Source organism: Haemaphysalis longicornis, unplaced genomic scaffold (assembly GCF_048455015.1).
Source record: "Haemaphysalis longicornis isolate Haplotype H1 unplaced genomic scaffold, Haemaphysalis longicornis Haplotype H1 scaffold_9, whole genome shotgun sequence".
Taxonomy (NCBI): Eukaryota; Metazoa; Arthropoda; class Arachnida; order Ixodida; family Ixodidae; genus Haemaphysalis; species Haemaphysalis longicornis.
The window spans coordinates 30,557,404-30,581,376 of record NW_027526460.1 but is presented as its reverse complement, the minus strand read 5'-3'; the positions used below and the strand labels follow the sequence as shown (position 1 = coordinate 30,581,376).

The 23,973-nt window shown below is 47.4% G+C and overlaps 1 protein-coding gene across 8 annotated transcripts in view; it reads right to left on the bottom strand.

Moving 5' to 3' along the window:
* Dys (Dystrophin) overlaps positions 1 to 23,973 on the bottom strand; it is a 478,030-nt gene that overhangs the window by 277,279 nt on the left and 176,778 nt on the right. For all 8 annotated transcript variants that reach the window (XM_077685804.1, XM_077685803.1, XM_077685805.1 and 5 more), the window contains 8 exons: positions 21,882 to 22,054; positions 21,193 to 21,343; positions 20,299 to 20,474; positions 19,712 to 19,862; positions 19,160 to 19,270; positions 18,120 to 18,290; positions 17,490 to 17,676; positions 14,891 to 15,075 (listed from right to left, as the gene is read on the bottom strand). In XM_077685804.1, coding sequence (XP_077541930.1) covers positions 14,891 to 15,075; positions 17,490 to 17,676; positions 18,120 to 18,290; positions 19,160 to 19,270; positions 19,712 to 19,862; positions 20,299 to 20,474; positions 21,193 to 21,343; positions 21,882 to 22,054 — 1,305 coding nt within the window. The remainder of the gene's footprint in view (positions 1 to 14,890; positions 15,076 to 17,489; positions 17,677 to 18,119; positions 18,291 to 19,159; positions 19,271 to 19,711; positions 19,863 to 20,298; positions 20,475 to 21,192; positions 21,344 to 21,881; positions 22,055 to 23,973) is intronic.

The following is a 23,973-nucleotide window of genomic DNA, read 5'->3' as shown; positions in this document are numbered from 1 at the left end:
AGCGTTACTCTGTGACAGGCGTCATGATTTTTAGGCAACCACCTCCCTCTTTCACACGCACTGAAGAAAAAAGAAAACGAAAAATGTATTACAGGGGAACGTAGACTGAGACGAGGGTTGCACAAGAACCTAAGCCTGTCTGAGGTGAATGTGTCTGGCCGGCGAACATTAACGATCTACAGTCAACATAGTTTTGGTTTGCCAATGTACCCACCTTGCGTTTATTTTATTTATGTATTTTTACCTTCCTTTTTAACTGCTTCGGTGTTTCTCGGTGGGTTATTAAAACGTAGTCAAAGAACAGATCCTCCGGTTGCGTACACTACGCGAGCGGCGATGCGTATTCGGTTACGAAAATTTTTAGCTATAATACTTTTTGGTTGCTCGTAACAACTAGAATGCAAAACAAAAAAGCCCGCACACTGTAGGGGAATTGTAAGAAGAAAGAAATTGCAGGACGAACTAAATTTCGTGGTTCCTTCGAAACCGCTTTACTGTGAGCAGGCGAGCAGACTGTGTATATAGATCTAGGTGCACCTATATCATTGGCAGAAATAAATATGTGCGCACTGAAAAGTGGAAAATGTGGACGCATACTGCGCCAAGAAAAATACCTCGCCTGACACGTGCAAAACGTCGATTCAACGCACTGACTTGACGGCTCGGTGCGTGCAGTCTGGCCGCTAAATGAAGACGAGAAACGGGGCGATGAGAGCGCAAGATGACGAAGAGAGAGAAAGAGAGAGATAAAGGAGAGAGGAGTGATAAAAACGAAGCCTAGCTGGCGCGAACGAAAACGTCGCGCGCTTTCTTCGAGCCTCGCGGTGACGCCGCGAAACAAACGGAGCAGCGGAAACCGGCTTCCTGGCGCGAACACGCTGCCGCGACCAGCAATCTCGCGGCCATCCAACGACTCATTTCCGGAAGCCGTGTACAGAAGCCGGGCCCCGAAAAAAGGACGAAAAAAAGTGGCGCGCGCGGCGCTGCTCTGTCACGTTCTTGTACGCGCCCTCGGTCCCTCGATTCTCTCATTAGGGAGTTATAGCTGACCGGGGAGAAAAGGAAGAAAACTGGTCACGGTAAGGGCACGGGGCTGTCGTCTGTTACCGCGCATGCGCTAAACCACTCTCGAGCCTTTTGGCACACGTGCGCTGGGCGGCCGTATCGGGACCAGCTCTCCGGTCTGCCAACATCCGATTAACTGGCACCTTTCTCAGAGTTCGGTCTGCTCGTACTAACGGGTGCCCGTAACTCCCCCCCCCCCCCCCCCCCTTTTTTTTTTTTTATCACGACGGCTGTTCTCCAGTGTTCCCGCTTGCCGGAGTTCTAGTACGCCCGTAAGTGTTCCCAAAAATGTTCACAAGGGCCACCATAAGCTCGAAAAAATTGTCGTAAAGCACTGTAGAGCAAAGCAACGGCCTGAGAAATGACAGAAACTCGACAAGGTTCGCATGTGTTGCCAAGGGTAGCGCGACAGCCGTCGCCGTGTTTCAAGAACAGAAACATGTCTCTTTAATTCTGCACGTTGATTTTCTTTTCCTTCGATTACGCTTATTCGTCCAACCACATTATCGCATTTTCGGACGCTGCTCCAGCCGCTCCACGATAACGTTGGAATCAATCGTCTCTATGAACATGTCATAAAGACTGTCATACGCACCCCATCATTTTAACGTATGCGAATCAGCTTGTTCAAATTCAATGACGACTGTCTTCTTTATTCTCAAATATTTACAAAATATATCTATACCGATGTGGCCAAGAGCCCCTCAATCAAAAATGTGACAGACAGCAGCGAAACAAACGATAGTTTCTGTTGTATTACATCAGCGCCCTTATTTAAGAAAACACGTTGAGACCAGGAAAGCCTGATCTCAAAAGCTGGCCACTGAACACGGGCCAACACCCACAGACTGCGCCCAGCAATTAACAACGGCCAAGCAGACGGGACCCTAAGCGCGGAGTTTTCAAATGAAGGTGTACGTCACTTTTACCACTCTGGAGAACCCGCTTTTCATTGCAACATTTTCAGGGTATTGCGGACGATTGTGGACTCTGGATCATGTGTCCTTAAGGGTGCACTGTTGGCCATCGTCTGTCGGGTCCCTGCCTTATACGTGACTCAATACACGTGTGGCAAACATCAAGCGCATCGCCTTTTTACCCATAAAAACACGCGTTCCCGTGGTGATCGCTACGATAAAATGTGCCCTAACATTAGAGTTACAAATGCCGCGGCGAAAACTGGCATGGCAGTTACAGGGTGTTTGGCATTACTGCAACCAAATATTAAAGATAAAGTTTGATTCGCCGTTATTCGGTCATGGAGAATCGATAACAGCGGGTAAAATAACCACATAAAACGGCGCAGACGATGAATTAAACTAAAAAAATCCCGGGTAACCTCCATTAACGTGAAACATGTAAAGGGGGCGAAGCATGCAGTGTATAAAAGTATTTTTGACGCCTTGGCGTTTTCGCCAACGGAGATGAAACCATTGGGAGGTAGAGGTATACAGCTGTGCTGTAAAAGTCTCTTGTCTTTGAAGCATGAAGCTCTCTAGCGCGAGGCGGAAATGGGTTTGCCGGTGCTTTAGTGCCGTGACTACATGAGACGACGATTACGACGACGACAGAAGACGCCAACAGCCCCAGCCCCTAAAGGGCTTCACCCCTAAAAGAAAACTGCCCGTTGAAAGAAAGCGATAGCCAAAGGCAATATTAGCGCTTTGAATTCGTTTGTGCGCCTGTAAATCCTGCTTTTCTGCGAGATAGCTTTTTATGAGGTGAAGCCCACTCTTCAGACCAAAAAGTGTACATTGCGCCTGACATCGTTGGCAGCACAAGCAGAATCTTTCAGACGTAACCTTCATGAATCTAACGAGTTACTGCACGCTCGAAGACATCAGCCGATGTCATTATCGTAAAATAACGGCAGCAATGGCCTGCACCTGGTCGACATAATGCTAACAATTCAGATTACAGACATGATTGATAGTACTTTTAGGGGCGAAGCACCTTAGGACCTCGCTTTGTCCGTGGCTTGTCCCTTGGCGTCCATGTACACAGTGTTGCGCATGCGCGAGGAGCATTGGATTGGATTGGATCGGATTTGGATTGGATTGAATTTGGATTGGAGTGGATTAAATTGAATTGTATCGGATTGAATTGGATTGGAATTGTATATACGGTACACACGCATTGTCACTCATTTACATGCCCGAGTGGGCAATGCCACGGGTGATTTACGGTAAGAACGATCCCCAGTGCATCGCCCACACGTCATGATTCACTCGTGGAGATGCGTGAATTTTTTTCTGTTGAACGATACTAGTGCAGATACAGTTACCAAACCACTATACCTCGTAGGCAAAATGGGCCCCGTTGGGGTGCAATCCACACCAGAGAGCGGCTGGCTGTGGCGACAACCCTCTGGAAGCAACAGAAACTGTCCACCCACATCATCAGAGCCCTCAGCGACCCATTATTCAGCCCTATCATTGTGTGTTCAGTAAAATATGCCTCTCAACTTACATTTTGATTCAGCTCAGCTCTTCACTGTAACGTGGAAGCGTGTCCGTTCGAAAGACCGCCAAAGCGCGCCATTCGCAAGCTCTGGCGTTATCGCTCAAGAAATACTCTTGAGGTCATTTCATCAGCATACAATACCGGCGGTAATCGTCACCGAAAAATGCGCAATAAAAAATAAATGTTCAAAAAAAATAATTTCGTAAAAGTGCACCGGTAGCCTGTTCGTGTAAAAGAACAGCAGGAAGGAAAATGTTCGCATATGCAGTAATTTTTTTTCTTTACGCCTGCGAAGCGTGCTTTCCCCCAAGACGACTCTTGTGCAGGTGAAGGCTGCTTCGCAGCCGAACCGCCAGTGTTCCGTCGGGGACCCCACAGACGCCAACTGATGTCACGATCGCAACATAACGTGACAGTCCCATAGTGCGTCATATATTCGAGATGCATAATTAAGGAGCTGCTACATTAAGCCCTGGCGGTGTTAATTGACGCCACCCCATAAAGTCCCTCTAGTGAATACAGAACGAAACCAAAACTGCTAGTTTTCTGGGGATTGGGATTTGTCCTTTTATTAAGGACGACTACTGCGATAGACATCACCATTGTTGCGTTTTAGCGGAACTGGACGCTACAAAGAAGAAAAACCTCGAATGAATACAAAATTACGACGTTGCAGCTAAAGAAAACAAAGGTCCTAGTTTTTTTTCCCCCAAGCTTGTAAATCTATAAATATGCGCACTACGAAGCCCCTTTTTCGTTTGTGGGCTCATGTGGTCATAAAATTTATGAAACCTGCAGGAAAACCCGCTTTGACAGATGACAGATTATGACAATTATGACAGATGTTCTAATTAATTGCTTCATTAATAAATCAGTTAGTACTTGCACTACCAGCTCTATTTTTGTGGGCTTATGGGAGCCCTAAGATTTAGCAGAACAAAAAAAAACATTTCTTTGCTAGAAAAAAAGGTCAGGGCCGAAAGGGTTAACGAAAGCGGGTCGAAAGTGGCCAGCATCGTGAGGTTATTGCTCCCTAACCTGATTAGGAACTAGTCTGCTTTGCTGATGTGTTTTCTGGCTAGTGATGTTTCTTTATTGTAGAGTGCATAGATCGTTCTTGATTTATTTTACCGTTATTTTTCACTTTTCCCCTTTTCTTCTTTGAGCTCGTTACCTTTCCCGTCCCGTCCACCCCCCCCCCCCCCTCCCCTCCAGCCAAACCAGGGTACTCCTTCCTCCCTCATTTTGTTGTTGTAACTGAGAGCCTTGGCCAATCGCCCTCCTTGTTATGCCTACATGTAAGGCTTGATGTCAGGTTGCTGCAACGTTAAGCTTTATGACGCGCCCGGCGACGTCAAACTCATTGTGCCTAAAGCCGCAAGTATTGGTCGACAATGTTAGAGTAGAGCTCAAACCATAATGTCAGGCCTAATGTCAACCCAGCGTGTCCCCAAGCAAAGGAGACAACTAGCATAAACACACTTCAGTGCTCCCCTAATGGCTACTTTTGTGATTTGCATGTCGATGTTGCTCGTACAAGCCTCAGTACACGTCTACAACGCGCGTTGCGAAGTCGAAGGGCAGAACGCATTCCTTAATTACATCCTTACTTGGCTAGAGCCATTCAGCCGTCGTGGCGTTGGGAATGCATGCTCGTCTCGGAACCCGCAGGCCCTGGGTTCAATTCCTATAGGACAGAAATTTACCCAATTTCCTTTCCAACTCAAATTTTCAACTCAAATTTCACGTCAATATGAGTATTCTTTTACCTGTTTTTTCCTTTATGTTCTTCGCCTTGTCGCAGCCATTTGGCACTCCATCTCCCAGTTACGGCAGCGATGCCGGAGTTTCAACCTGCCGGCTCATCTAATGCGTCTGCATTAAAATTGCTAGCACATTTAAGAAACCAAATCCTCCAAGCTTCATTAACTTAACGTCGCAAACATTGATGTTAACCGCGAAGCTGCCTGGCATTTCCTAGACCTTCCCAAAGCCAGCACATCAATTCCCGTTTGCGCCAATTTATTTTTGCCGTGTTCCACTGCTCGTGCCGTGTACTGGAACTATTTGTTACTTTTGAACTTGGAACACTGCCATGAGGGGGCGCCCCGAGCGCTTTTTGTGTTTTCACTGCGAATTTCTTTATTTTCTATCGCAAAAGTCAAGCACACATGTATTTTTAATTAAAAGAAGAATGCAAATATCACTTGCATTCTTGCCTTAAATATGCTTAAAGGGACGTTAAAAGGTGGAAACTAGTTGGTATGTAACGATGGATTACAGTGCCAAGAATCTAAATACAGAAATCTCGCAACTATTAATACGGCAGAAAGCATCATAAACATGAAAACAGGGGACGACGCTACGTGCCTCAAATATGCTTAAAGGGACCCTAAATGGTGGAAACAAGTTGGCCTGTATCGATGCATTATGGTGCAAAGAATCTTAAAACACCATTCTCGCAACTAGCAGTTCTTTAATAAGGCAGAAAGCGCCAGCAACGTGAAAACAGGGGATGATGCTCTGTGTGCTTTTCGGTACTACGGTTTGTGACATTACAAAAGTGGTGAACGGCATGAGCTCATTGGAGAGCATCTATAGTAGTTTTCCTGAAATTAACAGTTCCGAAGTGGTTGAGCGCGTGAAATAAACGTAAATCAAAGCTTTCTGTGAGCTCATCACATCTAAAAAACACAGACTACAGCTCTTATACACTGCGAGGCAGGCTGCTTCCCTCACTATTCAGTCAGCCATCGTGCTTTCAGTTTCATCTTCGAATAGCATTGGTGCACAATTAGCAGAGCCAATAACCTACGACGATGAGTGCCTGAGCTTCTGCAAGCAATATTCCCAGCAGGAAGCGGCTAAAGTACCTTCATTAGAAGCGGCAAAAGGAAGAGATGCACTGCAGGTGGTTACGCGACCCGCCTGACCTTTCAATCTCCCGTTCTCCACGCACGCAGGAGGAGGAGCACCACTTTATTTAAAATGTTGCCATTAGTAAAGCGCGCCTGGTTCGAACATATTCGCCCGTAAAATGAACTTACTGCGAGTGGTATAGCTGACCGAACCCCCCTTGTGCTTTTCCATTTGCCTCGAGCCGCCGTTGATAATCCTTAGAGTGTGCGTTGCTCTGCCGTTGTTATGTTTGAGCCAGGAAGAGCGCGGCCAACAACGACTACTGGGCACGGCTGGCGTGGAGAGTTTAGTTCTTGCTAGGTTCGCGCCGCTCGGCAGAAGGTAATATGAGATGGCTGTGATCGCCAGACGAGGTAAAGTGAAGGCGCCCCCCCTCCCCGAACGGCGCCATCCGGGAGGAGTTTGGGATGCCGCGTTTGATATTTGAACTGGTGTTTGTTGCCTTAAAAGCGGCTTCGCCGCAGCCCTCCGCACTCACAGCCGGCTCGATGGGGTCTGGGACGCCGGAGTAGGCGGGCACACCGGCCGCTCGAGCATCTAAACGTGCTTCATTCCGTCAGTGAAAAGTCATACAAGTCTAAGCCAGCCTCCTTGGCCAGAGAAACATTGCTATAGTCGGACATGGCTTGGAGACGTAAAAGCCACCGATGATAGCATTTACGCTCAAGACCGCACCAGGGCTTCGTTCCTATTTTGTGACAGAATGGCTACACCACGAAAAAGTGAAAGGGAAGCGGGTGAGATAAACAGCAGCTTTATATACTGCGGTACCGGGGTTCTTGCACCCGGCCGCGGTTCTCCAGAAGGACACTGAGCCCCCTCGATCACACCTTTACTTGGAGTCCCGCTACGCCAAGGTACACCGTTCAGCCGATCCGGCTGCACACACGTCGCCCAGCCGAGTCCGCCATGTCCCATCCTCGCTCCCCTCGCGCTACCTCCTCATCCTCAGCCGGCACATGTCCATCCCGTGGGATTGTCCCCCGCCACTATTGCCGGATTACCACACTCTCCCCCCCTCCGAAGAAAAGGCCGACGCTGGCTGCCCTCGGCTGCAGCCGTCGGCACTCTCGAGGGACTCCCACGGCTCAGCCCGGATGGCAGTAGACGTAGACCGGTGCCACAGGTGGCCTCCTAAGACCCGGGGGTCCTTGCAGGAGGTCCAAACGTGGCAAGGTCCTGTCCGCGGGCCTTGCTCCGCGTGGGTGGTGTCCGGCGCAGTCGTCAGCAGCTGTCCGCCTCGAGCTCCTGCTTCATCTTGGCGAACTCCTCCTTGGTCATGGAGCCATCGCCCTCGCCGAGCTTCTGGAGCTTCTCCCGCGAGGCGTCGAAGTCCGGCCGCGGAGGGGCCGGGGGAATGATCATCCCGGCGTAGTCCTCGCTCTCCTCCAGGGCGTCATGGAGCCAGATGAACTCCTCGTGCTGCCGAAGCACAGAGAACTCCGGCTTCTGGAAGTCCGACAGCGTCGTCTTGGTGTGGACAGTGAACTTGACCTTGTCCCTCTCGCTGAGGGCATCCGAGATGTCCACCACCAGAGACTGGTCCGCCAGGTCGATCGTGTCTAACCGCATCTTCAGCGAGCTGTCGGTCACATTTGCCGCGGAACACCAAAACGAGGAAGAAGACCACAATGCCCTTCCCAGGAACCACGGCCGGCCCCACGTTCAGGGCGCCAAATGTGGTACCGGGGTTCTTGCACCCGGCCGCGGTTCCCCAGAAGGACACTGAGCCCCCTCGATCACACCTTTACTTGGAGTCCCGCTACGCCAAGGTACACCGCTCAGCCGATCCGGCTGCACACACGTCGCCCAGCCGAGTCCGCCATGTCCCATCCTCGCTCCCCTCGCGCCACCTCCTCATCCTCAGCCGGCACATGTCCATCCCGTGGGATTGTCCCCCGCCACTATTGCCGGATTACCACAATACCTACTGATTTCTCAGGAAATAACACATTGCTGCTTGTCAAACAAAAGCTGAGAGAGCTGCAAGATGCATGATCTTTCAAGTTGTAAAACCAAATTTCATTCAGCCTTTAGTGTCCCTTTAATGTTGTCTTTTTGCTGTCAGGTATAAACACTGCCAGCAGATTTAGTAGTTCGAAGACACATTGCCTATACAAGCGTCTCGTTCAAGCATTCTTTTAACTTGCTGCATGTATGCTTGGTGCTTGCTCTCCTCCTCACTAGGCTATGCCCTCCCCACACCGCTGTGACCGCGTTACCCCGTTTCATCCACCGAAAGCCTCAACCAACAGCTTCGCTGCTAAAGTCAAGTGAATGTCCCCACTCTACCTTTTGCCCCGCTACGCCTGTGAAGTGTGCTTTCCCGCTTGACAACTTCTGCGTAGGTGAACCCTACTTTACAGCTGGAAAAATGTGAACAAGGTTTGACATGGTATGTATCACAAAACCATTTCTTTTTTTCAGTGCAACGCAGATATATATCACACTTTAACTACAGAATCTGGCAGCAGTGAGGCTGAAATTCGTCTTTGCGTAGCGTGATTCACTGCTTAAAGTTACTATCAAAATTGGTGGTGAATCGGCTGCATCTGCTAGCACAAGAATTTTGGTCTGTCTGTATTTCTGCTTGTCTGTCTGTCCCTCGATCCAGCCATCTGGTATAAATTTTGAAGCATTCTCGAACGAGAAGTTTATATAGCCAAAACCTTTCTGAACCGCTAAATCTAGAAACCCGCTTCGTACTTCTCAATACTTTTAAGCAAAAGAAAACATTAGGCATATTTGAGGCAAAACATAAATGTACAACTGATATTCACAGTGATCTTTTAATTGAAAATAAATGTGTGCTTGATAAAAAATATGCGTTGAAAACAATATTTTGACCCAAAAATACAAAAAGCGCTCGTGCAATCCTGGACCTCGTGGCAGTGTTCCAAGTTCAACAGTACCAAAAGGTTCCAGTAGATAATGCAAGCAGTGGAATGCGGGAAAATTGGATTGACTTTGGCAAACCTCCTCCATGTTTATCATGGGTGGCATAAAAAAGAGGGGAAGAGCAAGAAATGGGCGGGGGAGAGAAGAGAGGCATTTTTACATGGCAGAGGCAGCAGCGGACTACCGTCTTTCGACAACATTTGCAGCAAAGGGAACAGGCACGTGGCCAATTTCTCACTCCGGCATTTGCATATACATAAGAGTTTTGAAATTAAACTGCAAAAATGAACGTTGCAGGAAAAGAACCCAATGACCATGAGAGCCTCTGCGTTTGTGGGAAGCAAGAAGATCGCATCACGTGTTGACCACTAAATTTGTGTAGGCTGTGATGGTAGCTGAGCAAGTATATGGCACACTTTATAGCCTTCATTCAACCACCAGACCAGTATTCTCACCTTTTTTTTTTTTTTTTTCCTTATCCCCCCCCCTTATTGATGAAGATATTCTCAGCTACTACTGCCGCGAAGATGCTGCTCAGGGAGAATAATGCTGGATAAAATAAAAAAGAAGGAAAAGTCCACAGACACCTAAGTACTTCTTCTGGGTTGTGAATGCAAAAGCCTGAACGTCCAGCTGAACACCCGAGAAGCCGGGTTTCCTCCTCGCATTGCCAAAGGGCTCTTTAATCTTGCCACTTGGGACACTTTGCTTCGCGAGACGCCTTAGCATTTTCAAATGGCTTCGATCTGCCTCCTATGCATTGAGCCGCTGCTCACTCCTGCAATCATATAATGGCAGAGATGATGACGAATTTCGCTGCTAGGTTATTCACCCATTCAGCTGTGCTTTTCCACTTCCTTCATCTACCGGCAAGGACAGCCACACTTTGCTACTGCCAAGTTTAAGCGTGTGCTATGGAATGCCTCACGCTACGGATTGTTTCCAGAGAAGCCACCTTTTTCTACTGCAGAGTTTAAGCTTGAACAATAGAACATCCTAAACAGCGCTTAACAACACAACGACGTGTCCCCTCTTCCTCGTCGTTGTGTTGTTAAGCGCTGTTTAGGATGGACGGATACCAACTAGCCCAGCTTTCGATTCTGTTCCACAATAGAACACCCTGTGGTATGGAATGCTTCCAAAGGAGCATTTCAGCTACGGACACTGGATGCCTACTGAAGTCACATGTTTTATGTCCATGACTCGTCCAAGAGGCATGCTAGAAACAAAAGAAAGGATGGCGATCCTGGCAAGATGCGAGTCAGGCAAAGTCTTTTTCTTCGAGCTGCTGAAGGAGTACTAGTACAAGCAAGAGAGTAAGACAAACTAACAGCTGTGCCTGATATGCATGAGAAGACTGTGAAAAGCTTCCTTCTTTACGGGGGTCACAGCAAGAAACCGTAGGCATGCGATACTGCTGGTGGACGGCCAAAGTGCACCTTGACCCTCTCCACAGTTTACAAATTGTATCCCTGGGCTCACAAAGCAAGGATAGAGGAGCACTTTATGACACCCCTAGGAGAAAGCACACATACCTCCACTCTGTGCTTCCCTTCCAAGGCTGCAGCTTAACGATGGCATCCTCATCACTGCCACAGTGTCATGCAAAACTGTAGGTTGCATGCACAGCCTTACTTCTTGTCATCCACATTGCTGCTGTACGTAGCCACCAAACCACATGAGCTTCCACTGCAGTGCAATTCAGTGTTCGAAGACTGCCAAACCTTAGTACACGACCTACATTGCAGGAGCTTCCCATCAAGGAGCGCAAGCGTGCAAATTCAACACTTCGAACCAACAACAATTGCTGAAGCCTCAACTGTTGGCTGGTGGAAGTTATGCACTTAGTTACCGCATACCTGCACACCTGGGGACCTCGAAAATCGAGAGATTGGCCATGAGGGGGGAAGGGGGTTTGCAGCATAGATGGCCTGTCAGACGAGCCTTGATTTCAAGGCCATATTATATAATACTGCAAACCAAGCAAATTCAAAATGATATTTATTTACAATTGGGAGGAGCAGGACATTCTAGCAACTGCCCAGCTAGTTCATCTACTGATTATTTTGCAGTGGTTTCACGGTGGTGGACATTGTTTTCTTCACAAACTTGCCAGAGTACGATTGCTCATAGCACATCCCAGACTGGAATCTGGTGAAGAGGCTCTGTGTCCGCACAGCACTATCCTCAGTGCTGTTGACAAATTGTCCATTGGACCCTGCTTCTCAGCGACGCAGTGCTTGGCATTGACCAATGCAGTTTCATATCCCTTTTCCCGCCGTGCGCCACATTCCCATCGCATGCACAAGTTGCGCAAAATACAATACTACTTCTTTGGTTTCCGACATGCTCACTGAACTCAAATAGCCTAGATACGACTTCCACTGACTTCAGCTGACTACCTAACTCGCAATGACCATTACGATGTGCCGGTTCTGATTAACGTGTTTTTTTTTCGCAGCACGGTCGGGGCACTTTTTCGGAAGATTTATGATTGTTCCCATACAACTGGGAGGATAGGTAAAAAATCAGGAGTCTCCTGGGCAAATTGGGAGAGTTGGTATGTATGTTACCTCTTCTAATGAATGAATCATTGGCAAGACCGTGCAGACAGTCCCAAGCCCTACACCATGGTTTTAGGAACGCACACATTTATATACTATGTATATTCAAAACACCGGATCCAAAAATACTATTATTAAATGCCTGCAGACTAAACAGGAACAGTTGATGACAGAAAAGGGTCAGCCCTACTTTAGCTCGCTGGCCAATGCGACAATGAGCAGTCAGGGAAGGGTTAGGTTTAGTAGAAACAGGATGGTGGCTTCGGCGAGACAATGGGGCGGTGACTTGTGTCTCTTCCAGCAAAGTTGAGGCATCAGGATGACTGGAAGTGGCCAATGGCTACCCACAAGATAAGACCTTGGGCCTACGCCGCAACGAGGCCATGCTTCCCGTTCTCTGCGCCACAGCCACAATGCTGCATTGTCTTGTTGACGCCGGGGTGGTGGCTCGGCCGGTAGCGTTGGGGACAGTACTCGGGCCTACACAGCAAGAAGTCACCACCTTGCTGTTGCTATTGTCTGAACTGCACCGCCTGTACCACCTCTTCCTCTTCTTCTCTGGTGCGGCATCCTCGCACGCAGATTCTGCGCCATTCTGTCGGCTGATTGGCCACCGTACTTGACAAACACACTACACTGCTGAACTTCAACGCTGCTCCACTTGCTTCGTGCCTGAGCGGTTCCATAGCGCAAAACGTTCTCACACGATGGGACGGAAATGTGGGAGGAAAACGAGCGGTTTAATTGAAAATTTCTGAGTAATACAGAAATCTTCCACTGCTACCTAAAGCGCTGAATAAGCTACAAAGTGCTCGACAATCCACCTAAAGCAGACGGACTTGTCGTCAGAAGTGTTCAAAATAGTCAGAATCATCCCCTTCCTCCTTTTTTGAGGAGGCACAAATGTTTCATAGAATGCTTCAAAGAAACACATCGCATGAGCCGTGTGATGCATACCAAGAAGACTCCAGACACACGCATTCATACACGTGATTCAAACCCCGATGCACCAAGCCCTAAATTTGCAGCACAAAGGATGGCCGGCCAAATGGCAAAAGCAGTTCTCATTGGCAGCAATAAGAAGTGCGTGCACAGTTGTCGACGGATCCCGTTTTCAACAATCCTTGCAGCATAGGTCGAGGACGCTACATTGTTTGCATTTCAAAGGTGCTGCTGCAGTTGTGCAGTGAAATAACAAAAGTGCTTTGAAGTCACTTAATCAGGATTCCACCCAATGCCCGTCTTCACCACAAAATTTATGGCATAATTATTTGTACTCAGACAGCACTGAGGCTGCATACACACCCCAAAGTGTGAAGTTGGACAGAAAAAGAGGCAGGCAGGGCCCTGCCTGCTTCATTTTCTATCTTCGTTCTATTCCCGTCCCCATCCCCATACAGTGCACTGTGACATCCCGAGTACTAAGTCACCCACACCTATGACACCACCAAATGCACTGTATTTATCCCCTTCTAGCGCACACTGTCTTTTGTGGAAAATAAGTTTGAAAATCGCATGTGCATTAGAACGGAGTACAAATCGAAACTCCCCCTTAGTTGCCAATAGCCATCCCCACTATAGGGTGGTGGCAGCTCAACTGCTGCTGTAGACCATGGTAGCACTTTTTCTCATCGTTTTTTGCATCGCAGGAGCCATTTGCAATCGGGTGCGGGGCTGCCACTGTCCAGCCTATCTTGCCCGAGAATGGATGCAGCAAGTGGTGAAGCATGCTGCATTCGAGTCAATGCATGGTCGGCCAAAACTTGGCTTGGGATTCTGTCAATCATGGTTGCAAAGACATTCAAGAAATGCGGAATTTATAATGCCAGGGATGGCACTGAAGACGAGATGCTGTGGTCAGAGAGTGACAAGGAAGTGAATAAAGTTCAGGTGAATGAACAAGCCCACCTGAAAATATGAAAATGTTCACACTTTTTTGTACGCGTGTGCACGAAAATCGCATGATGCTTGTTAGAAGTGGGCAATGCTGGTAATTTTTTTTTCTTTCCCTACAGTCACAAAAATCAGGTCCGTTTTAAAATTGGAAGTGCGCGAAACTCGGGTACATGTAGTAGTGATATTTTTCAGTAGTAATAGTAAAGTGTATTTTTTTGCATTAAAGTACCACTGCTAGTCATGGTGCGTGCACATTCTCATTTGGTTAAATACTTTCCAGCTTTATATCCAGCAATTAGGTATTTCCACCACGATAAAAAAAAATGTTGCAAATAAAAGAACGGTGATGCTGGTTTTTGCATCACCGGTTATCTACCAAAATTCGCTATGGTTTCATGTGCCTCCATTGGTCCCAGTTGAAATATTTGACACGTGTTCATTGCCATGAGAACAATTCAGCGTCTCAATCATTCAGAAGTGATGCAGCCATCTGGAAGTAATTGCCCCACATGGTATGTAAGGTTCGAACGTTTCATTTCTTCTACAATACATGGACAGGCACAACTGCTGGTAACGACTCAAGCCGTCCAGCATGGCCCAGTGAGTAGAAGTTATGGGCAGTCAGTCCACAAGCCCGAGGTTCAAACACCAGTGCTTCTGATCTTCTCGGACAGCCGTGACAAAGCATTCTCTGATTGCATGTCGATGCGCATACCTCTGATATGGACAACAAAGCTTCTACCATACGCCGAAAGGCAGCACTACCCAGTTCGACTGCTGGCTGGCAAGTTGAGGCTTTAAGAGCGGCTTTGTTTCGCATTTCCTACGTGTAGCGCACAGCATGTAGCACACCTACAAAAACAAACCAAACACACATACAAAAAAAAAACACCATAGAAAAGATGTGATAAATGCAAGAAACGATAGAAATTTATAATCATGCAAAACTTCACCCCAAACACACAACAAACAAAAAGCATGCAGGAAACATAAAAAAGCGCTAGCGTTCGCTAAGAGAGCAAAACATGCATTTTTAAAGCAAGCGAGAGACACGGAGGGATTAAAAAAATGGCCCATGCGCTGACCTTGAGGTACTCGATGGCGGAGTTGACCGAGTCCTCGTCGCCGTAGTCCACCTTGAGCGACTGCAATTCGTTCTCGCGCGTCTTGAGCCACTTTTCCAGCTCACCTGCGAGGTCGTTCCACTGCTTGGTGTAGCCCGTCAGGGGCATTATATTCGGCGACGTCGGGTGGCTGATGCTATCAAAGTCTGCAACAAAGACCAAATCCACCGTGAGAAAGAGCAGCTCGAAGCAGTTGACGCTCAACTCTCGCAGATGGTACAAGTGTAATCAAGGATTAAAAACCAGCTTTGAGACTTGAATCGAACAATAACAGGTCCCATAAAATGTGCAGCTGCAGCTAGGCCAAGCTGAATATTTCCAGCCTAAGCACAACCGGAAGCGATGCACCTAAATGATATACAGTTAAACCTCGATGTAACGAACTTCAATGTAAGGAAACCCTCGATGTAACGAAACACGGAATTTTTTGTAACTTCAAGTGTATGCACACCATGTATTTTCACCCTCTGTGTAACGAAGTCCCGTTTGCCGGAATTTCAATGTAACGAAGTTTCATGGAGAACGAGGCACGATATTTAAGTTGTAGAAGTAGATTTTGGGAGACGCAAGCACCGAAATGGGGTCCCAATAAAACGCGAACGGCGACACGGGTCGCCCAATGCCGCGGATGCAGCCAGCCACGGAGTCTTTGATTAAGTCCCTTGCCTACAAACTGCGTGGCGTGCATACACGGCTGGCGCACTGTTTCTGTCGGAGCTTAATCGTCTACGGCTGAATCGGCATCAGCGTGAACCGCACGCAGCGTTTTCTCCCTGCAAAAACGCAAAACGCGCCCCGCAAGCCACAGGCGCGCTGACGCAGCCGCGGAGACCACCTGCGCGATGCGGGTAGCTCCAGCGACCGCTTCTAACCTCTCGCTGAAACGCAACTCGAGGGGCATATGAGAGGGGTGCGCGAGAAAAAAAGCGGATAACGTGGGCGAAATTTTCATTGTAAAACGTGACACGCGCCGCTTACGAAAGCGCCCATCAAATATCCTCCGCGGTGGTAAGCCTAAGCCACCGGCGTTGCCGCCGCCGCCGCCGCAAGCCGCCGCTTTGCACTTCGTTCGAGTTCGCTCATGCTTGTTGGGTTTCGTCGTCCCAGCAAGCATTTGTGAATCTTTATGAGCCTTGCACGCGCTTTTTTTTTTTTTTTTTTTTTTTCGCGCTGCGCCACGCTGCGCGCAGCAGTGGGAGGAGCCTGACCAGTTTCGCCAATGGGGAGGCACGCACCCTATGGCGGGAGCTTCGAAGCGCTCGGGGATGCCGGCTGGCTAGACGATAAGGCCGCCGCGAAGGATATTTGATGGGCGCTCTCGTAGGCGGCGCGTATGATGTTTTACAGTGAAAATTTCACCCACGTTATCCGCTTTTTTTCTTGCATACCCCTCTCGTTTGCCCCTCGAGTTGCGTTTCAGCGAGCGGTTAGAATCGGTCGCTGGAGCTACCCGCATCGCGCGGGTGGTCTCCGCGGCTGCGTCAGCGCGCCTGTGGCTTCCGGGGCGCGTTTTTTCGGGAAGAAAACGCTCCATGCGGATCACGCTGATGCCCGCGTAGACGATTAAGCACCGATAGACACAGAAACAGTGCGCCGGCCGTGTATGCGCGCCACGTTTTCTTTTTCAGGAAACGCTTCACGGAATGAACACTTCATTATAACCGCGAATTTCAATGTAGCGAAATTTCAATGTAACTAAGTAAATTACGAATTTTACTGACTTCGTTACATCGAGGTTTAACTGTATTGAAAAGTTCCACTCCTTCCTGGAATGTCTGCTTTTGTACTACGGTAAGTGTGTTAAAAACAGAGCCAGCTATAATGCAGTGTGATAAGAACAAATTGGAACACTGCCATTCTTGACCCCAGAGAGTGGAAATATCAAATGTTCTTTAGCTGCAAAGCACCGAATTTCACACTTCGTACATCCAATAAATATTTGTTCCCTAACTCCAGAGTCACATATTTTATTGTCTTCAAGAATCAGAACTAGAATTTACAGTTGGCCACTAAAATGTTAAACAATTACACAAATGATGCTGATGCAAAGTGACATGCTCTCAGGACTCTCCTAAAAATTCTGGCGATCTGATCTTCGCCTTTTACTAAACATCTCCTTCTTTCTCCCGAAGCTGCTATGCAGATTGTTGCTACCTTTCCCACAAAACTGGTTTGCAAATCATAGCTACGCCACAAGCCTTTGAAAACAATTTTAAAGGAATGTTCAACTTCCAGTTAAAACCTGTCCATTGGAGCACCAAATAAGACACCATCAGAAACAAAGAGGGTAACCTGTGACCTGAATTACTAGTTAGTACTATGCTCCACCCCCCCTCCTTCAAAAAAAAAAGAAACACATGAATAGTAAACGCAAAGCACTAAGCATAATCAAACTTAACAAGGGCTGCAATAGTTAAAAAGAAACTGATAACGAACAAGGGACCCCAACCAAGGAACATACTAGTACTGGGCCTACCATAATGTCCTGAACAGAAGCAACACACGATCAAATGCTAACAAGGTTACCTCGGTAAGCTACAAGGAAAAGAGGTCACAATACCTATGACCAGGGACAGTGGAGGGCCAATTCTGGAGACGATTTGCTGGATGGCGTCCCAGGACTCCTTGAGGTGGTTAAGCTTGTCCTTGGAAGACGGCAGCAGCGGCAGCAGCTTCTCCACTTCACTGCCTTTAGCGCCGATTTCTTGGATGCAGTTGCCATGCCTCAGGAGCGTGTCTTCAGCAACCTGACAACCAAAGGGAGTGAACTTCAGTTTTTTCTCCACATGTACAAACTCATTTTTCTGCAATTCATCCCGGAGTAGTAAACAAAAGTTTAAACATGCACAATATACGTCATTTAGTCTGGTGTGCCCCAGGAACTTATGCCCCCTCGCAGTGGAACTTAAACACAGTGTTCAAGAGTTGCACTGTCTGATAAACAGTCGCCTGATTGATGCTTTGCCGTTACAATGAAACCATGTTAACTAATTAAGGTGCACCTGGCAAAGAGGCGAAGATGCCACGTGCAGGACAGCAGTATCGCTTACTAAATGGCTGCAACAGAGTTGGGATCACTGGATTGTAAGTTTTCTATGGCCTAAGAAGGTTTTACTCCGTGCAAACAGAAAATAAAAAAAGCCACGCATAGCAAGTTCGTTCGAAAACTTGCTTTTCAAAGTGCCCTCACCTTGACCTCTGGGGGTGGATCTCCCAGAAGCTTGGCAGCCAGCAGCTTTTCAACATCCCGACGAGTCTCACTCAGCCTCAGCTGCTCAGCAGAAATTTCTTCCTCAAACTCGGTAAGCTGGGGGATGTACGCTTCCAGGGTCTTGCGCGCTTCAGGCAATGAAGTGCTGGCCTGAAAAAACAAAGCGTGCATAATCTGGGTTACCTCGTTTCAAACCCTTCGCTTTGTCAGCACTTTCATGGGATAGACAATCAAAGGACTGTTGTTCTCATCAGGTATCTGGTGTTGACCCACCATGCAATAACTGCGTTTATTCAAATCCCACGGGGTTCCTCTTGGATGTTTTTATTCTTGTTTGATTTGTCTTTTTGCCAATGCTTTCGTGAGTTCGTACAAAAAATTGTGCCTTCGCAAAAATATATGTAAACCAGGATATGCTCTAAATATACAGCAGCCGACCATTTTTTCAGACTCCGAAAATTTGGACTTGCTGGATATTTCGGACTTTCCCGAGGAACCACCAGTTGCCCCACAGCAGTAATGAGTCACGGATTTTTCGAACTGCTCTTTTATTCAGACTATTTTTCATTCCCCTCCAGGTCCGAAAAATCAATCGACTACTGTAGCTCCTAATTTGACAACAATACTGCATCAAATTTCTGAACACATTTCTGACTACAACGGTCCAAGAAATGTATGGCGTCTACGATTTTAGTAGACGGCACACATGCCTTCCACTAAAATCAAGTCGTATGAGGTGGAATTTGTAGTTCAATGATAGTTCAATGATCTTGAAACTGTCATCAGTAATTAACAATCTCAATAACAGGTTTATCCCGAAGACAAAAAAAAAGATAGAAGGCCGCTTGGCTTTAAAAAATTTTACTTCCCACTAAAACAAAATTTAATTTCTAGCTTTCCCTCAGCTGTAAATCACCTCGTGTGTACTTGTTTCGCTACTGGCTAAGCTCCACCCCAACTGTACCCCCACCCTTTTGTTTTCCTCTACTTTCAGCAGCAAAAGAAACCCCAACACTCACCTTTTGGAAACGTGCTTCAAGGCTTTCAACCTCCGCTGGCCGAACGAGAGAACCGCCCAGAATCACAGACAGCAGGTTCGATCTCTTGGCCCCGATTTCCTCCTCGCACCTCTGCAATAGAAAAAGGGCAGTTCCGTAGTAAGGCACCCAGAAATAATAAGCAACTAGTACTTATGAAAAAAAAAGAAAACTGGCATACAGCACTAAACGGCATTTGTCAGAATCAAGCTATTTTCAAGATTTTTTAATCCATTTAAAGCCTTGTGAACTTGCTTACAAATCAGAACTCTTGCTTTACCACACAACGGGGCTCTTCGATTTACACTCTCGGACTCACCGCGGATAGTCCGCGGGTAGCCGCGGATAGTCCGCGGGTAGTCCGAGGATTCCCCGAAGCCTTAGGGATACATGGGAAAATCGAATGCCGGACTGCTTCTCGGGGAGTCCGCGGTGAGTCCGAGACTGTAAATCGAAGAGCCCCAACGTTGAAACTATGGCATTCAGAGAATTCCCAAAAGTGGGACCAAGCGTCAGTGGGAAGCGCGCTCATACCTTCAGCTGCTCCAGCCTTTCCTTGGTGGTCTCAATGTCATCGTCTGGGTTTGGGCAGTAGGAGAGCAGGCGTTCGACCTCCATCAGCCACGGCTTCAGTTCCAACATGTCCTCCTTCACCTGCTCTGAGCGGGAGTTGTCAACTGCGAGCCTAGAGAGGAGAAAGAGAAAAATTAAAACGTCTCTGCATCACTGGCCTTGTACAACAGTACCAAAGAAAAGTTGACACTCACAGTAAAACATTTCAAGTGGTCAAAAGCTTCACCTCCTATAAACAACAGTCTGTGTAAACATTTTCACTTTCTGTGCTCATTCAAGCTTCTACGTGGGTTTTCAACAGCACTCAAAAAAAGATACCAAGACACAAAAGGATGTTTTGGTAAGCGTTCTTCAGCCAACTACAGCACTACGTAGCATCATAAATTTTGTCACAATCCTGAGTAGCGGGGAATCTTATGCTTAAGACAGTACGCCCATCACACTTACTTTCCTTCTAGCATTAGTATAGAGCTCTAGTTAAATAGAAAAGTATCCTTGCCAGGGAACGAGAGACACAGTAGACCCACGACCTGCTTTCGCCGCCCTACCTCTCTCTCCTGGACTGGAGCTCGGATATGATGGCCTTCCATCGACGGGCCAGGGTGTCGAGCTTCTGCTGCAGGAGCACGCCGTCAGCAGGCGAGCACTGCTCCATGATCTGCTTGGTCATGCTCTTCACTTCCTCAAAGTGGGGCATCTTCTCCGTCACCTGCTTCTCCATTGACTGCAACGAGACGGAAGAGGATGCTGTTAGGGCCGAGTGGTGCTGTGGAGCGCCGAGAGATGGCGCAAGGTGTGCACGGGGAGGCAGGTAGCAGGGAAGCCAGGAAACGTGGGGGGAGCATTTGTGGAGAGGTGGGAAATAAAGGGACGTCGTTGAGACAGGCCTAGGTGTGTGCATCACTTCCTAACCCTGACAATATCAATTTATCAGGCTGCGCTTGTCTTTTTCCTAACTATACGAGAATGGCCGCTTACGTATTGCGTTCACAATGCGTTTCAGGTTCTTATTGTCCTCTGATCTGATGATATTGAACAAATAATTGTGCTTCTGCAAACGCAAAAGCAAAAGACAAACTTCATGTCTCCACAAAAATTACGAAATGCCAATGGCATGCGAGCCACAGATGAAATATCTAAGCCAAGGATTTAACTCAGCAGCTGTGGAACATCAGAGCTGATAAAATGGGCCAAATATAACCGATAAGGTTTTTCTTGCTGAAATGTGCTCAATTCCTTTTAACCGTTCTGTAAAAAAATGTAGCTTGGCTATTTTCTGGAAACTCAAGAGGTTGGCCCACTGTGCACTCATGAATGAAGTTCACAAGGGACGATGCAATCGTAGTAGAAGTAGAAATGTTTTCAATTGGGCAACACTGAAATCAACTAGTTATTCAGATTGCACTGGTGGAAAAGCAAAGCATAAAAGCAGAAGCACTCACCTCTTGGTGCTTTTGTAAGAGTTCAATGTCCAGGTCCCCATTGGGAAGGTGGCACTGGACCAGGATGGTCTCAATCTCCTCCATCCACAGGTTGAGGCTCCTGATGCTCGAGTCGAACTGCTGCCAGAACTCGCGTGTCTTCAGCCAACGACTGAAACAGCAGGGCAGCAAGCACTTAGGCAAGGGCATTTACATTCCGCTTCATTGCCCAAGTGCAGGCGGGTATGACAAAAAATGTGGACTTTGTGAAAGCAGCGTATAGATGCAAAAAAATCTGTTGTATGACCACTTTAAAGGGAAACACATTTTGAACATGCTCAACAAACTTGCACAATTGTGGGATTAGATGCCAAAGGTCAACTCAACCGAATACCACATTTTTCCTAACAACACAATGATCACATTCGTGCTGTAATGTTTTCTTTCTGCAGTTTATCTGTCATGCTTCCTCTGTACTTGAATCCCCATTTGTGCCAATTTCTCTGTCGTCGCAACTTTTATACAAGCCATGCCTTAATTCCGCCCGTACGTCTCTGGCAGACCACGCAAGGTGGTAGCAGACCATTGTGCACTGTGTTGGCGCGCGAATTTCAGGACCCCTCTGGCCGACTCAACATGCACAGACTGCCAGCATGTCGCCTGGCAGTGATAAGGCGGTGTTAGAAAAGTGCACTAAGGGAGCAGCGCACCTGTGGCGGTCCGCATAGACCTGCTTCAGGTTGGTCCAGTCCTCGCTCATCTTCTCCACAACCCGAGAAACCTCCAGGGCGTCCCTGTCATTGGTCTTCTGCATTATCGCTGCCTGCTCCTGCCTCACGGAGTCCACGGTGGGCTTGAGGGCGTCCAGGGCATCCTTCACAGACTGCAAGGACGAGAGCAAGGCGAGCACAGGGCCTGTGAGGACAAAGGCCCCTCAGGAATGTACTGCATTTACACAATTGTAGGTCGACCCATTTCTTCAAATTTGAAAACGTAAAGTTGCGGGGGTCGATCAACAACCGAAACTGAAACTTGTAACGTCGGCGATGGCAGGCCAAACGAGAGATTGGGGACGCAACCGCGTAGTTACAACTGTGCATTTGCTTTCTGACTGCATCTATTGCGTATAGTAGTCATTTGCTTGTTTGCAATACTTTTTTTGTGCTCTTTGTCTCCCACGTTATCTACCATTACGCACAATGTTTTGATGCAATTTTTTGTAAAGTGCAGGCTCCCACTGGACGACGACGTGCTGCGCGACCGCAGCAGCTATGATGGCAGTGGCATCAGCAGTAGTGAAGACGACGAAACTAGCGAGGGCAAGCTGTAAGTGAGGTGACCAATATTTTTTGGCTGTGGAATGCACTTGTGTGTTCTGTCTTTTTCTCTTTCTTTCGTTTTTTTTTTTTTTTTTTTTTTTGCATGCGATGTGGGGGGGTCAACCTACATTCGAGTCGACCTACAATCATGTAAATACGGAACATAAGAATTGAGTTTAAAAATTGGGCAGTATGGCAAGTCGATAACAGGAGTGGCAAATGCCCACATGGTATGGTGGGAATTCCTGGGTGTGGGAAGCAGTAGCATTCCACCTCGTTCACTGGCACGATTAGAGGAATAAAAAGCAAGAGCACCACCTCGTTCCTCAAGCAGCAAAGTGGGGCATACATACATCAAGGCCTTTGCCACGTGCACCTCAGTAATGTTTCCAGTGTTATGAACTAATTCACACACATACAAGGTACGGAGCACCAAATGGTCACCCATACTCACACGGACAGAGGAACAGGAAAGTGTAGATGAAGTGGGGATCGGAAAATTCTCCAAAATGTGTCTAGGTACACCACTTGTAAATGCAGTGAGATTTCATTACATGCAAGCCATGAAGGTACTGCTTCAATATTACAACACTTCATGAGTTTGGTTTTGTGCTCACACAATGAACAAGAACTTAATATATTAAGTTCTTTTTATATGAAGTTATTCCCTTTTATAAAAACAAAGCAAAATTTTTAAGCCCCCAGCCAGGTAAACAGGATATAGAGGATAAATTTGTAGATTTTTGTTTCTTTGTAGGAGCAATTATCTGCACATATCCATGTCTATCTCCTCTTGTTGTCTTTTCTTTCTTTTTCTTCTCCTTTCCCTTTCTTTTTTTTTTTCATAAACCAATTCTTCACATAGACAACAGTGGTACATTAACAAAGCTTGCGAACTCCAATCCAATGGCAGCAAACAAACTTCCACAACATGCAATCTCATAAAACCAACATTTGATCTCAGCAATTTTCAAACCAGCTTCTTCATGAAACTGTGCTACAAGAGCAATACTGAAAGGGGCACTGACACAAAATTTTGAAGGCGAGATAACTTCGGAGATAGATTGGTGGGAACACATATACATCACCTGCAAAATATCAGCGGCGAATACAGCCTAGAACATATTTAAAATCAATTTTAAAGTGTGCGAAACGCAACCGCGCAGCCAGCAGAGGACCACGCGCAATCGACATCCCGAGGATATAGTGTAAATAAACCACATACAAACACGTCACGAGTTTGTGTTTACCGCTTCCGCACTGCCGGCGTTTTTCGCTGGCTCGCATGGCTCGCCGCTCCAATCAGAGGGCTGGAGGGCGGAGCTTCTGCTCTCGAAAACGAACGACCCGATCGTTGGCGGCGGAGGCGCCGTGATTTTGTCAGCTAATCGGGCAGCTGGCCGCGACCAAAGTTCTACAGCGATTCCAGGCACTCTGTTTCTATTACTGATTATTACCATTGGATGCAAAAACACGCCGGAGG